We start from the raw sequence: 17,780 nt of genomic DNA on the forward strand, positions 1-17,780 counted from the left end.
GAAGCGGCACTTTTTCAAATTAAGTTGGAGGCCAGCGGCGGCCAGGCAGCGAAGAACAGTCTCGAGGCGCTGGAGGCGAGACGGAAAGTCCGGGGAAAAGATTACAATGTCGTCTAGATAACAAAGGCATGTGTGCCATTTGAGCCCTCGGAGTATGTTGGCCATCATGCGCTCGAATGTGGCGGGTGTACTGCAGAGGCCGAAAGGCATGACATTAAATTCATAGAGCCCGTCGGGTGTGACGAATGCAGTTTTTTGGCGATCGGCCTCCGCCATCGGCACCTGCCAGTGACCGGAGCGCGAGTCCAATGAAGAAAAGAACTCAGAGCCCTGCAGGCAGCCAAGGGCATCGTCGATACGGGGAGAGGGTAAACGTCCTTGCGTGTAATCTTATTCAAACGACGGTAGTCCACCGTCTTTTTTCTTGACCAGAACCACTGGCGATGCCCACGGGCTGTGCGACGGCTGTATCACGTGACGCTGGAGCATGTCGGTCACCTGGGCGTCAATGATGCTGCGCTCAGCGGCTGACACGCGGTACGGACGTTGGTCCAAAGAGGCCTGGGTTCCATTGTCAATACAGTGGGTAACGGTGGTGGTGCGGCCCAAGGAATGTTGCTGGTAGTCAAACGAAGCTTCAAAACGCTGCAGAACGGCTACAAGCTGGTCTCGTTGGGTAGACGTCAGGGCGGCGTCGACAGAACGATGAAAAGTATCTACAGACGACTGATTCGTGATGGGAACAGGCGTAATGGCGCTGACGTGAAGGCCGGTCGCGCTATCGACGAGGGGGTATGCGGAGGCGGGATCGAGAACGACAACGCTACCAAGCGATTGCCCACGGAGTAAAGTGGTAAGGCAGGAGAACGGGTTGACCACATAAATAGCGCTGGAGCCACGAACAATTGTCAGCACAGCATGAGGCAGCAAAACAGACTTCTGGTCAGCGAATCGTAAAGAGGAGGTATAAGTCACTGTTGCATCTGAGAGCGCAGCACAAGAAAGAGGCACCAGCACTGAAGAGAAAGGTGGAACGTCTGTGTCCCCTGAGACGACCACAGTAGCGGCAACAGCACCGGTTACGTCCAAGGGGGCGTCACTGTAGAGCGACAAGTCAAGCTGAGCACAGGCGCAATCAATAACGGCGTGATGTGAGGAGAGGAAGTCCCAGCCAAGGAAAACGTCGTGAGAGGGGCGAGCGAGGACGATGACCTCGATTGTGTAGGGAACGTTCCCGATGAGCAGACGGGCGGTGCAGGCGGCTAACGGTCGAATGTCCTGAGCGCTGGCCGTCCGGAGAGAAACGGGAAGAAGGGGCGTCGTCACTTTTTTGAGTCTGCGACAGAGGGTGTGACTGAGAACCGAAACGGCTGCGCCAGTGTCAACAAATGCTTCGACGGCGACTCCTTCAACGAAAACGGTAATAGTATTGGCAGGCGCAGAAACAGGACTTGAGTGAGCCGCTGGTGACGCAGTTCTTGCCTCCGAAACTGCGGTGGTTAGTTTTCCCCGTGGACGGCGGGTTTGCGACGGAGCATTGGAGATCGGGAACGACGGCCAGTAGACGGCGAGCGGTGGGAGCGGGGATGGTAACTAGGAGAAGAATCCGGAGGCGGCAAGTGTGACACAGGCGAGGACGACGGCGGAAGGTCGTACGTCGGCTCACGCCTATAATCGTAGGGACGGTGGTCACGACTCCGACAGAAACGAGCCACGTGACCAGCGACGCCACAGGCGTAGCAAATAGGGCGGTTGTCTTGTGTGCACCAGGGGTTGAGTGGCTGCGGCTGTGATCGGGGGCGGGCAACCGGACGGTAAGGTGGCGTTGCAGGTCGCTGGGGTTCTAACTGTCGGGTAGGTGGCCTGTAGACTGGGGCAGCAGGTGAGGGCCGCGACCGCACCACAGCATTGGCGTACGTCAGAGGAGCCGCGATCAGGGGTGGCTGAGAAGGAGGTGGCAGGACTTCAGCTACCTGCTCCTCGATAACACGCTGTAGGTTGGGAGTGGGCGACGGCGCAGGCGTAGGCGGGCAGGTAGACAAAGATAGCTGGCGTGCGACTTCCTCACGTACAAACTGCTGGATGCTCTGGAGGAGCGACTGTTGGTCCAGAGCACCGTCCCCTGGGAGAGCCAAGCTGCAAAGTGCGGCCTCCTGAAAGCCTGCACGCTTTTTGCGCAGCTCATCGAAGCTTTGGCAGTAGCCGATGACACCGGAGACAGTCTGGGGATCTTTGGCGACGAGCATCTGGAAAGCATCATCCTCAATGCCTTTCATAATGTCTGATCTTGTCGGCCTCGCTCATAGAAGGGTTGACACGCTTGCGGAGGTCGACGACATCTTCTATATAACTGGTGAAGGTTTCACCGGTTTGCTGGGCCCGACTTCGCAAGCGTTGCTCGGCGCGAAGCTTTCGCACTGCGGGATGGCCAAAGACTTCTGTCAGACCGGTTTTTAGAGCTGCCCAGCTTGAGATGTCAGCCTCGTGGTTTAGAAACCAGAGATTGGCTACGTCGCTCAGATAAAAGATAACGTTGGTGAGCTTGACGCTATCGTCCCACTTGTTGTAGGCGCAAACGCGTTCATAGGAGGCCAACCAATCCTCCACATCGGTGTCATCTGTGCCGCTGAAGATGGTCGGGTCATGCTGCCGCGCTGCGCCGGAACAGATGACAGCCGACGGAAGCGGTGAAGCGGTTTGTGTGACGGTCTCAGGCATTGCAGAGGTGGTAGTCAATGCGCGGGTGCGAAGCTCGAGAGCGAGGGATCGTTGACACCTCCACCACTTGCAATAAGAACACAGCACACTACTAATACAGCACACACAGCACACCATAGCACAGAACAGTAATAAAAGCACAGCGTCACGAACAACCAGCGGAACCGTCCAGGCACAGATCAGAGACCGCGTTCCGTTCAGAGCACGCACGAGCGACCGAGCGGTCGGCGCTCGAGCTTCGCAGTGTTCGGCGCTCGAGCTTCGCAGTGTTCGGCGCTTCTCGTCGTCTTCTTCGTTGAGCGCCATCCTCTGAAGATTCTAAAGCCCGTGTCCGATTCTAAAGCCCGTGGGATCCGAACCCACGAACTCCGAATATCGCGTCCGGTGCTCTACCAACTGAGCTACGGCGACGGCTGTCCAATCTGCTGTTCTCGTGGGTATTTATGTTTATTGCGTGTAAGCGAACCTTGAGAGTGTTCACCAGCGCCACCCTCGTCCATAGCGGCGAACGTACCACGTCCTGTATTACCGCGACTGTGACGTGGAACGTCATCTAACGGTGAGGACGGACACTGTGCGAGAGCCCTCTTATGCTACCTATGGCATCAAGACTGCCAGAACCGAGACTCTCGTTAAGCTATTTACAGACGAGTTAAGGAAAATGAGGGGCTCGTTTGACAAATACATGAAGTAAGCCAAGAGTCACCGAAACCAAGGTGCATTGGGGAATGTTCTATTTAATTTATAGTGTGGATTAGTGGGAGAAAAATACTTCAATTATATATATATATATATATATATATATATATATATATATATATATATATATATATATATATATATATATATATATATATATATATATATATATATATATATATATATATATATATATATATATATTATTCTGCTAATGAAAAACACTTGCACAAAGTAGTTGCATGATATGTAGTTATGAATTTGAAAACCCTATTACGTCTCCTGTTAGAGTAACGGACCACACCAATAGTCTCAATGACACCTGTTTTTTAAAACACTTCCACGGCAAAAGCCGTAGCGACCCTATGCCAATGTTTTGCTTTCTCCCTCGGTATAACAAAAAGCCTGCGCCAATAAAGCAAGCAGAATTTCTAGAATAATTTATTAAATCAGCTTACCTTTCTTTCGGCAGATAGCTCTCAGTGCAAACTAGAATTAAGCAATCTAAGAGAGTGCCGCAAGCACATCGTGTGTACTATTCATGTCCATTGTGCGAAAAATCTATCATGAAGGTTTTGTATGCGTCAGTTGAACCACATTTTTGAAGAGCTAAAACCCAGAGATTTCAAATCAGATCTACAGGTGCATAAGACAAATTTTCGAGAAGTAGCAGCTATCAGACACAGGGGCAGTTTTGTCCCTCTGCTGGGCCAACGGAAACAAAATATTTCGCCTCCACACCGAAGCGACGACGAAATTTACGAAGGAGCCCTCTAGCAAAGAAAATTAATCACACCTTTTAGTGCAACGGGACTAGATGCTTTTCAAGTGAAAAAGCCATCCTGTCTGCGGATGAAGCCCCTACCTTCCAGCTGCCACCTGTACGGTTGTCAGGTGGAGTGTGATATCACTAGGTGGGTCACTAACGAAAAAGCCGTTATTTGTCCTGGTGAAGCCTGCCAGCTGCCACCTGCCACGGCTGGCAAGTGGCATAGTGGAGTGAGAGAGAAATTCTCATTTTCACCTTCAGGGAAGAGGGGAATGCAAGTTGGAGAGGGCAGATGAATAGAGGGTGAGAGGCGACGGTTGCAGGTCCCAAAGTGGAAATGGTAATCCCTGTTTCCTTTTCTTGTGCTAGCAATAGATGGGCCACAAGCGAAGAATTCGCTATGAGCTCAGTGTTTATGGCGCTCGACTACCCGGGTTCGAACCCCACCGCGGCGGCCGTGTTTCAATGGAGGCGGAACGCAAAAGGCGCCCGTGTGCTATGCAATGTCAGTGAACGGTTAAGATCGCCGAGTGGTCGAAATTATTCCGGAGCCCTCCACTACGGCAGCTCCTTTTACCTTTTTTCTTTCACTCCCACCTTCCTCCCTTCCATTACGCCGCGGTTCAGGTGTCCATCGTGCTGTGATACAGATACTGCATCATTTCCTTTCGCCAAAACCTGATTTTAATTTTTTATTCCTCCTGCAGCTTAGTTGAAAAGAGGAAAACAGGCTACGTGGCCGCTGGAGGCAAGTGGAAAGGCTGGAACCGCGTCGCGTCAGCTGGCGCTTACATTCTCTGTCATAAGTTACATTCTCTGTCATAAGTTCTCTGTCATTGCGCTAGTGCACCAGCGTCGCATTTAGTGTAACGATGTAATCAGGGGTTCATTTTTTTTTAACCGTGGGTGCTCCCACAGACACTAGTAGCTTTTACGTAGACCCATTAAGCTACTTAAGCACTTGCTGAGCAGATTCAATATTTTATTCCCTTGCCCTAAAAGATAAATAAGTGATATTATTAATTATGGTTGACATAATAGGGCTTGTGGTGCTGACGGCATATCCTAATGCTGGTTGCATTGCAGATATAATCGCTCTGAATCAACTCACATTATAAACGAAATTTGAAACACGTCGTTTCCCGAACAAATAAAGGTTGCTCGTGTAAGTGCCATTCACGATGGAGGCGGTTATAATGATTTAAAAAAAACTACAGATCGATTTCAGTCATATTAATATTTTTTAAAATTTTCGGAGCCGACTATAAACACATGATTCCGCTGATTTATTGGCTGAACGCGAATAATAACACCTCGGGCAGTTAAGCTTTCCGAAAAAAGAAACTGAGAATCGGCCGTACCAAAAGCCAAAAGAAATGATAATAAGTATCGTAGAAAAAATAGGGTAATATTCGCCGAAACTTTTTTGTACTTGCGCAAACCTTTGATTCAGTTGTGCATCAAATATTCGCAAGAAAAATCTAGTTACTATGGGCTCACGATAACTGCATCGAGCCTGATAACTACCTGTTAAGCAACAGATCAGTATCATTGCAATTGATCAGTAGCATTGTGAGAAATTGGCGCCACCTCTACTGGGCTTCCAAAGGGCTCAGTTTTAGGTCGACCCTGTTTCTATTGTACATTACTAGTACAGTTAACATAGTGCGGGCCAAGGACATTGTATTTGTGCAGAAGACATCAACGTATTTGTTTCCTGTAAAACTGTCCAGGAGATACAGATAGCAGTGAATCACTGTCTAACAGAGCTTCCTACTTGGTAAAACTGAAATCAACTTCAGTTGAATGCTAACAATGCGACCTATGTGTTTTTGAGACCAAAGGACAAAATTTTTGAAATTGATTTTTTCGCTAACGTTTTATGGAGCCCGTCTTAATCTAGGACATGCAATGACGCGCCTAGGAGTCATTTTTGAGCAACGCATATTATGAACAAACCATAAAGATTACGTCTGCAACAAGTTGGCTGTTTTGTTGGCATTAATAACAACTTTCGAAGAATCATCCAGATCAGCGTAAACACAGCGATATACAATAGTGACTTTACTTAGGCTTCTACTACGATTTCTCGTGTAGGGGTTTATTACCCGAAGAAACAAAACAATTAAACCTGTTGCGTCTGCAAAAAAGAATTATGTGTCTTACAGAAAACATACCCATTCCTCTGAACACTACCGGCTATTTTGCATGCCATAAATTGCTCATTGTTGATGAAATGTGCAGAAAAATAGCGATTTTTATTCAGATGCGAGCGAAGACAAACACAAATAAATTTGAGTTGTCGTACTTCACTTATATTGGATAATATTTTTGGCTTAAAATACAGCGTCTAAAGTGTTCGAACTAATCACAGATCAGAGAATTATACACATATACACGGCGTTGCTACTGACGTACCAAGCCACTGTAAATTTATTACGAAAAAATCTGGGCCCAGATGTACAAGCAATTGATATACCAAACACAACATTTTGGACCAATTAAACGGTTAAATGTCCATCGAAAGTGTTCATGTTCAGAACAGCAATACGCGTCCCAGCACAAGCATTCCTGAACATGCGTATGTACCGCCGTCAGCACGCTTAACATGAACGCTCGATAGCGCCCCCTGAACTGATATCACAGCCCCTGGGCGCCAGGTCTGAGACCATGCTGCACGGTGTTTGCGGCGGTTGGAGGGAGCTCGTGCCCTGCTTCCGGTCTAACATTGTCTCAGACCCAGCGGCCGAGGACCAGCGGCGCTAGTGTCAGTGGAAGACACGCGCTCGAGCGTTCGTGTTAAGCGTGCTGACAGCGGTACTGTACACACATCCATTGCCAGAATTCTTCCTTCTGAGTGTTTCACTACTCCAGGACACGCAGCCGGGCTTTATCTTTTCGTCACAATCGTTATCGCCCACGGCCCTGATTTCTCAGTGACAACATATCTGTGCAGAAGAAAAGCACAAGGCTACTGCTCAACCTTGTCTCATCCGCGTTTATTTGCTTCCAGATAAGCCTCAATGATAACGTAGATTTGAAGTCGTTGCACGTGATGTTTGTAGATATCAGATTACGGCTGCGCATTACGGACGGCGTCTTTTCTGCCCAGTCCAACTGGTCGGTTCGTTTCTGCTCGCTTTCTCGGCGACGATTCACAGACAGCCGGAGCGTAAGTTTTGCCTCGTGTAGTTATGCAAGGCACGGTGTTTTGTTTTAATTGCACTTAATGACTGATGGGCTCCTCTATTCTTCAAGTTGTGCAAGGTTGTAGAAGATCAAATTTAAATCTTACACATAATCAACCGTGTCCTATGGTTAAAAGCTGCGCGTAAGGCAGTACCTAGCGCACTATAAGACGCCGATCTAAGCGATAGTTAAGGCGGAGTAATACTGTTGGAAGAGCATGTTTTTGCGCATGCCAAGGTTACAAGAGCATGCCAAGGTTGCAAATCGACGCTTCGGAACCCGTACAGGTTCCTTGCTCACTGAGGGGGCCAAAGTTCTGTCACCCTTTAAGTATGTAGTACGTAACATATTGAGCGTAAGTAAACTGCCGGCATATTTCCGTGTGACTTTTTGATAGAATGGTGGTTTCCTGAATAATATAGTTCCCTGGTGGTTCCCTGAATAGCCTTTGATAGAATGGTGGTTCCTTGAATAGCCTTGATGACACGTTCTTCTCTATAGCTACGACAGTGGCGTTGTCCCTAGTCGATGTTACGATGATGGGTTTCAGCGTGTCCCGCAACAGCGTTCCCTGCTTGATTGCCATTCGCCACGTCACGTTTGTGGACTTGCCCGCGTCATAGAAACTTGCCGGTTTCGCCGATGTAAAGATGTCAGCACATAGAATTTTGTGTATCTCACCAGAGTACATGCCGTCGGGCAAGCTATCCTTCATGTTCATCAACTCCTTCCGAAGCTTGGTAGAAGAGATATGTGCGACACATAGATCGTACTTAGAAACTTCGCTAATACGCGTGCTATGAGTTCTCTCACTTGCTGCTCGGGTTTTGAGTGTACGCTTGTTTCCTTTCGGGGCTCAAACACGCTTCTCGGCTCGACCTATCTTAGTGTCACGTACGTCACGTACTACACACTTAAAGGACGAGCAAACCTTGGCCACCGCAGTGAGCAAGGAACCCGTAAGGGTTCCGAAACGTCGAATTGTAACCTTTACATGGTCAGGGACCTTCAATTTGTTCAGTGTCAAGTCTAACAACAGAACTGCCGTCGAACCTCTGACTATACTATATATAGCGTACGCTACGTCTCGCTCCGAGAAAACCTGCCTCCATGTCAATGAGCAATCTAAACCTATCTGCTAATGATGCAAGTAAATCGTCCCGAAAGGAACCCCGTTAACAGTCTAAGAACACATATGTAATCGTTTAATTTTTCGGCAGAAAACGTGGTTTACACGCTTGGTGCCAATAGGTGTATATTTATTTTATTTTATTTATAACATCCTCAAAGGCCCCATTAAAAGGGTATTACATGAGGGAGTGCAATTCAGGGAACATAGTTGATTCGATGGATTGTTTGAATGATGATGGGTCGGAGTGAAGTACGACGGTATTGGGCAAGTCATTCCAGTGTTTTGCAGTACGGACAAAAAATGATGACAGATGAGCGCTAGTCCGGGCAGGGGGAGGGTAAACGGCCTTCTGGTTGTTTGTGCTGCTGGAGATGCGGTGGGCAGGGCTGATAATAGACTTGATCATGGGGGGATAGTAAATTTTATGAAAAAGGCATAGTCTTGCAATAGTAAGGCGGTCTGCTAAGTTTGCAAGATGAGCATTACGTTTTAGTTCAGTGACACTTACATGATAGGAATAGGCCGAGTGGATGAACCTTGCTGCGCGGTTTAGTGTGGTTTCCAGTAAGTTGGAAAGATTACTTTGATAGGGGTCCCAAACCGCTCATGCGTATCCAGTTTGGGACGAATGAATGTTAAATGAGCTAACAACTTTACTGATGGAGAAGCTAGGCGAAGGGTTCGGCGAAAAGAACCGAGAACACGATTAGCGTCGTTAATAATCTGCGTTACGTGACGTGACCAATTGAGATCGCGGGTTAAATGAACACCCAAGTATTTACACTCCATTAGAGCAGTGATTTCGGAATTGGAGAAGGAATAGTTTGAAATAGGTTGGTAGCGACGTCGATGAAAGGATAGGACAGATGTTTTCTTCGCGTTTAAAGACATTAGCCACTTGTTACACCAGGTTCTTACGCATTCAATGTCAGATTGTAGGAGTTGGGAGTCACTACTGTTGGTTACTGGGCGGTAAATAACGCAGTCGTCAGCGAACATCCGCACGTTAGAACATAAGTTAGCTGGTAAGTCATTAGTATAAATTAGGAAGAGAAGGGGCCCCAGGACGGTCCCTTGGGGCACCCCAGAGAGAACAGAAGCATAAGGTGATGTACGCTTATTAGCTAAAAGAAACTGCTGTCGGTAAGTAAGGAAGTTCCGAATCTATTCCAGAACAAAGGAATTAAGATTTAGGCGTGAAAGATTTAGAAAAAGCCGCTTATGAGGAACTTTGTCGAAGGCCTTTTCAACATCGAGGAACAGGGCGTCAACTGGAATGTTAAGGTCAAGGTTGGAGCTTAAGTCGTTAACAAACAATGCTAATTGAGTGTCGCACGATAAACCTTTTAGAAAACCATGTTGAGCAGGCTGAAAAAAATTAACTGAAACTAGGAATTTCATAATAGGCGAGTATATTATATGCTCCATTAACTTTGAAGGAATGCTAGTGATGAATATCGGTTGGCAATTATGACTAGAAGAGGATGGGTTCTTTTTTGGAACTGGAGTCGCTTTGCCCACTTTCCTGTCATGTGGTAAAACACCTGATGAAAGAGATTGGCGGAAAATATGGGACAGTATGACGCTAGTAGTATGTTTTGTGTTTTTGAGTATTTTTGCGTTAATGTCATCAATACCTGCTTATGACGTTAGTGTCAGAGATTTACTCGAGAACGGAAGAATACGCATGCGCTTCTATTAATTCTGAAATCCAAGCTAATTCTGAAATCTAATTATTGTTGTTTGTAACACTGACTGTTTTTCGCTAATGAAGATTATAACAAAAACCGTTCATTGGCGCTGCGAGGAACCACAGCCAGTCGTCCGTCAAGTGCGAGGCGATAAATCTTCTCTTGCGCACGTGAGCTCTTTTCCTGGTTAGATTTCTTCTTTGCTCGTCATTCCATCGGAGATTCTTTGCGACTTGAAAACTTACAGCAATGTACACCAAAACTGATATTAGCAATGCAAAAACACACAATTTCTGTTCAATATAACTGTAACTGTCATATTGTTAGTCTAGATGCAAACGGGCAGTTTTGACATACATTGCGATTGCTAACCGACGTACGCTACCAGCGCGGCTAATTGTCGCTATCAACGGAACGCCATCGAATTACTGTAAAAATTGTTGGGACATCACGGACGTGCTTCCCCACCTTTGGGAAATTCACGCTGGCAGGACGCTTAAGTGCGCAGGTCCCAAACACGTACCCAACTCAAATTTTACATAACAAAAAAATTGTTAAAATATATATGAGTGATTTTTTTCACGGGCATGAGAAGTTACCTTAATCTCCTGCCGTTTTCATCTCACTCTCACGAACGCAACGCCACTTTTTTGAACGCTCATCCCCTCAGGGACTTGAACCAAAACTGGACTGGCCAGCAACGTTACTCTAGGTATTGCCAAGACTTCGTGCAGACGAGGCATTAAGAGCGAAGTTTACGTAACAAGTGGCGCAGTGAAAAGAAGAAAGAAAAGAAAAAATTAAAAAGAACCAGCATTCCTTTCGGTACTGGCATATCTAGGCGCACTCCTTCCCGGTTACAGGGCTAGGTTTCCTTTCCTTTCACGTTAGCTTTCGTGACTAGAACAACGGTGTGGGTCACAGCGTGATTTCCATATCATGTCAACTGTCGCCCAATACTGCACAATGGCGTCCCCGAACGCTTATATTAAGAAAGTACTTCCAGGCGGGATTGAAGCTTGAGAAGTGCTGTGCTATTCCTCGGGTGTCCAGTGAAAAAGCGGCTTGAAGCTTGCTGATTATTATACCTTTCCCAGGACCATTTGTGTGATATAAGATTAATCTTTGTTTCGCATCCAAACCAGTAGTGAACGCTCCTTCTACAGTAATATTTGTTCTTATTGTAAAAATGGTACTCCTAAAGCACGCATAAAAATACCAGTGCGTGCACTTTATGACTCTTATTCGACCTAAAATTGAATATGCTTCGGCTATTTGGGACCTCATATAGCATATTTAATCATAACATCGAATCATTGCAGAATCCCGCAGCTCGTTTCATCTACTCCGATTATTCACGTCATTCCAGCATCACCACCTTGTAGGAACGCGCTGATCTGCAAGATCTATATATCCGTCGTAAAGTTGCACGCTTATCACTTTTTTCATAAACTGTATCATCACTCAACCCTTCATAATGACTTTTTTTCTTTGCCTTCCTCCATTTTTGACCGCCGCGACCATCTGTTTCAAGTTAACCGCTTGTCATGCCGTATATCTAACTACGCCCATTAATTCATTCCACGCACTATAACCACCTGGAACGCTCTCCCTTCAGATGTTGCTACCACCACTGATCCGGAGAAATTTTATAAACTAATATCTGCCACTACTTCTGCGTAACATCTTTTAGTACATTGTTGACTTACCAGTGCATTAGATTTTTGTCTTTTATTCATGTTATTGATGATTCTCGTTTTATTTTTCACGCCGCTGTGGATAGGCATTGTATAACTTATATTAACTTTACTCTGTTAATGTTTCTTGCCATTTGTGCTTCAATGTTTAATTATGTCGGCTTTGTATTTGTGTTTTTATTTCAACGATTCATATGCTTTTATCTGTTTTTTGTTTGTAGTTTCTTGAATTTTTCGACTTAATTATTCTTACTTTTGTTTCTTGCCTGTACCGCCCCCCTCCATGTAATACTCTCAAATTGAGGGCCTTTAGGGGTATTTTGCAAAAATAAATAAATAATTCACTACATTTGCTTCCGAGATTGGAAGATTTGCCTTCGTAAGTTGTACCGGCGCATATTTATTTCTAGCGATGAAAATTTGTCTCACTCCACTCCGACAATTAGGCCAGTGATGTAGTTGCCAGTGCAGTGTTTCTGCTGGCTTCATCACCTGTTTTTTTCTTTGCAGCACTGGAAAAGCATGTCGAACAGGCATGCAGGAAATCGGGTCCGATAAATACGAGTATGCTTCTATTTCAGAACCTCAACGCCCCTGGAACTACGCGACGATGCCGGGCCGAAGACCCTATCGCCAAGTAATTGACGGTGTGCCGAGGTGCCCTATGGTCGACCCTGACATCTTCAGAAAGAGTCTCTCGTTCCGTGCCGCTAACGGCGATGTCGTGCTACACACGTATCCCAAAAGTGGATCCCACTGGATACAGTATACAACGCAGCTTATCCTCAATTCTGGTGAGCGTATTAGCACCTACAGTGAATTCACGCAGAACTTTCGCGCGATCGAGTACACGGATTGCACCAACTGGAACTCGGATCTGCCCTTGAGACTATTCCTCACCCATCAACCACTTCAGCGGGAGACCATGAACAAAGCGGCGAAATACATATACATTGCTCGCAACCCGTGGGACGTATGTGCATCCCAGTACCGTATGACGACAGAACTGACCATTGGCCAGTTTCAAGACGGCACCTTCGAAGAGTTTTTCGATCCTTTCATCGAAGGAGATCTCGGCTACGGGAACTACTTTGATCACGTTGCTTCAGGACACGCCTTGAAGAACGAGTCAAGCGTCTTCTTCGTAACATATGAAGAGCTTAAGAAGGATATCAGAGACGTGGTACTCAGACTGGGTCACTTCCTTGGCGAGGGTTACGGCCGAGCACTGGAAAGTGACCACCAAATGCTGCAGAATGTAATGGAATGGTCGAAAGCAGAACACATGAGGAAGGTCATTGTGTTCGACTTAAAGGGAAACCAGGTTTCTGAGTGGGATGATGTCTTCAAGCGAAACAAATTGCAGAGCAAATATGGCGTCGACGGAGACAAGAGCAAGTACGCGTTGGTCAAAGACGCCAAGGTAGGAAGCTGGAAGGAGTACTTCACGCCTGAGCTGCTGAATCGTTTCGAAAAGAAAATACAGGAAGAAGGCAATAAGGCATCATTCGTGGAACTCTGGGCGAACATACGAGCAGAGGCAATCGCTCTATCCCGCGTGTCTAACTAAGACCCGGTCCTTTTTTTTCAATATGCGAAAGGTATTGCATTATAGTACTGTTGAGGATTTCGAACCGAAGCGCTTCATTTATATCAGGCCAAGTGAAATACGTTCGTTGCGTAGTTGGAGCAACCATGAATAATATGAGGTGAAATATTTCAACGGTAACCTTAAGGGAGTCACGTTTAGTGTTACTAGTAATTTAATGACTCAACTTTGGGGCAGCCAATTTCAGATGTGGGCTGTCCATCCCCTCATAAATCCGCAAACTGACCAAACCGATTCCTCGTGCTCCTGCTTCATGTTCCGCCGGATGGGAGCTGGATAGTTAGAAAGACAGTGATATCGTAACCTCAGTCTTGTTGACGGCAAGGTTCCGGGGGCACGCAGAGCAGGCAGCGCATAATATGTAATGTGCTGGCAATAAAAAGGGATTAAATTTCAGATCCTGTTAGTATGTTCTTTGAGCGCGTTTTGTGTTTTTCACAGTATTATTCAGCCAGGGAAGTCGTTCTTAAAGAGCCGACCCTTACGATGTTCCAAACAGATGGCCGTTGTGCGGCTAGCCTAGGCAGTTGTGCCGAAGGGCAGTATGCCTCCGAAACGTGCATTCAGCCGCTTAACTCCTCACCGCGGCTTGTAGCCTTGTCTTTTTTGTCACTTATTCAACAGATGAAATATGTGTATCCGCTGTTGCTGTACAGCTACTGCACTTCAGGCCACACACTAATGCGCAATCGACAATATCCAGTAAGCGCAAAATCTTGTTCATTGTATTGCACACCTCACAGTTTCTTTCTTCGGTGCCAACGTTTATAGAAGCACAGCTAAACACTTTTCTTGGTGCAGCGCAAGGAGAGCATTTATAGGGACACTAAAGGAGAATAATAAATCGGGCCAAACTAAAAGTGTAGAGTCACCTGACAACAAATATGTTATTTTTACCGATAAGAATGCTTTTATAAGTAAACAAATTGCGTAAAAAGGAGCTGCTTGTGGCGCTGCCACTTGAAGATCCGTGCAGCGGCGACAAGGGACCTTTTCATGAGCGAACGCTATCTCGCCGTCTAGATGAAAAATTACCGTTGAAATACCAAGAAAGAAGTGAAGCGAGCATATCCGGCACGGCGAAGGGCCTCTAACTAATGCGTGCAAAGGAGATCACTGATAGAAACTTTAGACGCTAACACGAGCTCTGAAGCTTTCGCCAACGGTATGAAACTCCAGCTCGTTTCTGTTTGAAATACTTCAGCACACCATACTGACTAAAAGAGAGCTGATGGATCAAAACGAATAATTGATGTGCATGCAAACAGCGCTGGATGCAACAGAGGTGGCCGAATTGTCTGAGGCACTGGAAAGCAAAAATGCCGTTTTTTCAAGCATTTGTTAGAATCCCCCTCGGGCATGCTCTTTTTCTGCTGGATACCGTTACCATGACAAAGATGTGACACTCCTTTTCGCTTTCCTCCGGCCGCTATGGGAAGAACTGGCGCTGACGTCTGGATTAGCTCGACAGTGGTGTCTATGGAGTTTCCGACCTTCGCATTCATCTCGCATTCTGTGCACTCAGGCTCCATGCGTGTACGCGGCAAGTTAAGAACCGCAAGCTCTCAAATGCATTCAGGATGTATGTGCTTGCCACGTGGCCGGTGAAGCAGTTTTGTTCTCACTTCATGTGATGAATCGCCTACTTTGTGCAGGCTATGGCCGTTATGAAATTTCAAAGTGTTCGGTAATATTCAGTACACACTCATCTAGACACGAGCATGCATGCATGTCGTGGAAGTTTCAAGAGCTATCCGAGCGCGTGGTCTTCCGTGTTTTCTGCGCAGTGGAAAGGCGAATGTGCTTTCATGTGTGCTGAAAAACATCTGAGAAGTACCACATGCAGGCACCATGATCCCTCATTTCGCTCGTTACAGCAAAATATTGCCGCGAATATTTGCAGTGTTTGTTCGTCTTTCAAATCTGCCGCCACACCACTTTATCGCTTTGTTTGCGACGCAAGACGTGACTAGATTTATCTCGATTGATCTCAGCCAGGCAGAGCTGATTCTACGTTGTTCCGGAATGTTCTAGTAAATTGCACGTTTTATCTCGAAAGTTCGCTATCAGCCTTAAATTGAGCACAGCTGACAGCGCGGGCATTATGTTCGACGACCGCCGAGCACGCTTGTCGCTTCGCCGCCGCCGAGTGATTCAGTCCATTTTGGGTGCAAGTCAGCCGAATAAACAGTTTTCTTTTAGACCTTTTGTCCGTCTTCATCGCTGCTTCGACTGCCGTCACCACTACGTGACATCTGGTGGAGGTGCGGGGTAGCCTTCCATGTTCCGGACGTTCCCTTCAAGTCGAGAAGCCAGCCCTCAGCGCGTCGCACCCGAGGACGAACCAACAGCTCAGCGAGCCAGCCGACGTCTCCAGGGAGAGGAGCCTGAGTTCGGGAAACTGCCGGACCGCACCAGACAGCGAAAAGCCGCTGCTACGAGCACCGCAACCTCGCCGAAGATGTCGACACCGATCATACTGCAGCAGCCGCGGGTGCCGCCAACTTTCAATGGATCCCTAGGCGAAGACCCTGAAGAATGGTTGGACCAATTTGAGCGCGTGGCGTCATTCAACAAGTGGGATGATACGGCAACGATTGGACACGTGTTTTTCTCATTGGGTGGCTCCGCACGCACGTGGTACGAAATCTACGAGTCGTCCCTGACGACATGGGAGCTATTAAAGAGAGAACTATTGAAGGTATTCACCAGTGTCGTGAGGAAAGAAAGAGCCGAACGACTCCTCGAGTCCAGGATCCAGCTTCTGAGTGAGCCCGTCCGCGGTTACGTCGAGGAGATGAAGCGCCTATTTCGCCGCGCCGATCCCGAGATGACCGAGGAAAGCCTCGTCCGCCAGCCGCCAAAAACAGTCGAGGAATTCATGCAAGACGCCTGCACGATTGAGAAGACCCTCGACGTCCGAGCTCGGGAGTACAATCGCCCTTCCTCTGCCTGTGCAATCCGTTCGGACACGCCGGCCACCACCAGCGACAGCTTGCGGGAAGTTATCCGCGAAATCGTCCGAGAGGAGCTACACCGATTACTGCCATCCTCCCCACAGCCACAAGCAGCGACTCTGATGGATGTGGTACGGGAAGAAGTGCAACAGGCACTTGGCACACCGACGGCCAGAGAACCCCAGGCTATGACCTACGCCGCTGCAGTAAGGACTGCTCAGCCCCAGCGACAACCCCCACGTCCTCCCCGAGATGAGCCACTTGTTCCACAACGCCGCCTCCCAGCACCGCCCGCCCAGCCTATGACCGACGCTCAAGCCCCAGGAGATGCGACGCCTGGAGGACTTCCGACAACCGGCCGTTGTGCTTCCATTGCGGTGAGGCCGGCCATATTCTTCGTCACTGCCCGTACCGACGTATCGGTCTTCGAGGATTTGCCGTTAACGCCCCACGACCACGCTTCGGCCAACGTCCGCAGGAAATCGATGAGTACCTGCGTCGAGAAGAGCACACGCCGAACCGCTTTTCGCGCTCACCATCGCCGTCAACCTCGCGCTTTGCGTCGCCACGCCGCAGCTACGCAGCCGCGGTACGAGGAAGGTCTCCCAGCCCCCGTAGGCGAAACTAAAGGCAGCAACCTCTGGAGGTGAGGTTGCCTACGAGCGAAACGCCGAGGATCCTCCACCGACCACGCCCCATGAAGACGCTGCACCCGCGACGCCGCATGAAGAACCGACACTCGCTGCACCGACGCCGCACACAATGAGAGCCCCGACCACGACGCAAGCTGCCTTGAAAACGACGCCGCCACCCAGAAGAGCTTCGACCCACCCGCGACTCGCATTCGCGACGAAGCCGTGACCCGACACCGAGAGCGACATGCAATGCAAGAGCCAGGACCTCCGACTTAGAAGTGACTGTCGACGGCCGGAACGTTACCGCTCTAGTCGACACAGGAGCCGATTACTCGGTGATGAATAGAAATCGCTGCGCAGCTGAGAAAAGTCACAACGGCTTGGGACGGCCCACAAATTCGCACCGCAGGGGGCCACCTCATTACGCCATCAGGACGATGCACAGCGCGAGTGACTGTCAAAGGACAAACCTATCCTGCGACCTTTGTTGTGCTACCGCAATACTCCCGCGAAGTGATCTTGGGTATGGATTTCTTTAATGAGCATCAGGCGATCATCGACCTGCGATCCAAGCTGATCGCGCTTTCGACGGACGAAGTCATCGCTTCGATGAAAACTCGGGAAAATCACTTTGCCTTGAGTGTCCTGGAGGAAGAAGTGAGCGTCCCACCCCGTTAAAGTGTT

The 17,780-nt window shown here is 47.9% G+C and overlaps 1 protein-coding gene across 1 annotated transcript; it reads left to right on the forward strand.

Annotated features, from left to right (window-relative positions):
- The first annotated feature begins 7,242 nt into the window (after window positions 1-7,242).
- LOC144121661 (3-alpha-hydroxysteroid sulfotransferase-like) lies at window positions 7,243-15,479 on the forward strand. Its single transcript, XM_077654990.1, has 2 exons — window positions 7,243-7,358; window positions 12,477-15,479. The coding sequence occupies exon 2, from the start codon at window positions 12,506-12,508 to the stop codon at window positions 13,463-13,465; it is 960 nt and encodes a 319-aa protein (XP_077511116.1). The 5' UTR covers window positions 7,243-7,358; window positions 12,477-12,505; the 3' UTR covers window positions 13,466-15,479.
- Window positions 15,480-17,780: the final 2,301 nt, after the last annotated feature.

This window comes from Amblyomma americanum, chromosome 2, assembly GCF_052857255.1.
Source record: "Amblyomma americanum isolate KBUSLIRL-KWMA chromosome 2, ASM5285725v1, whole genome shotgun sequence".
NCBI lineage: Eukaryota > Metazoa > Arthropoda > Arachnida > Ixodida > Ixodidae > Amblyomma > Amblyomma americanum.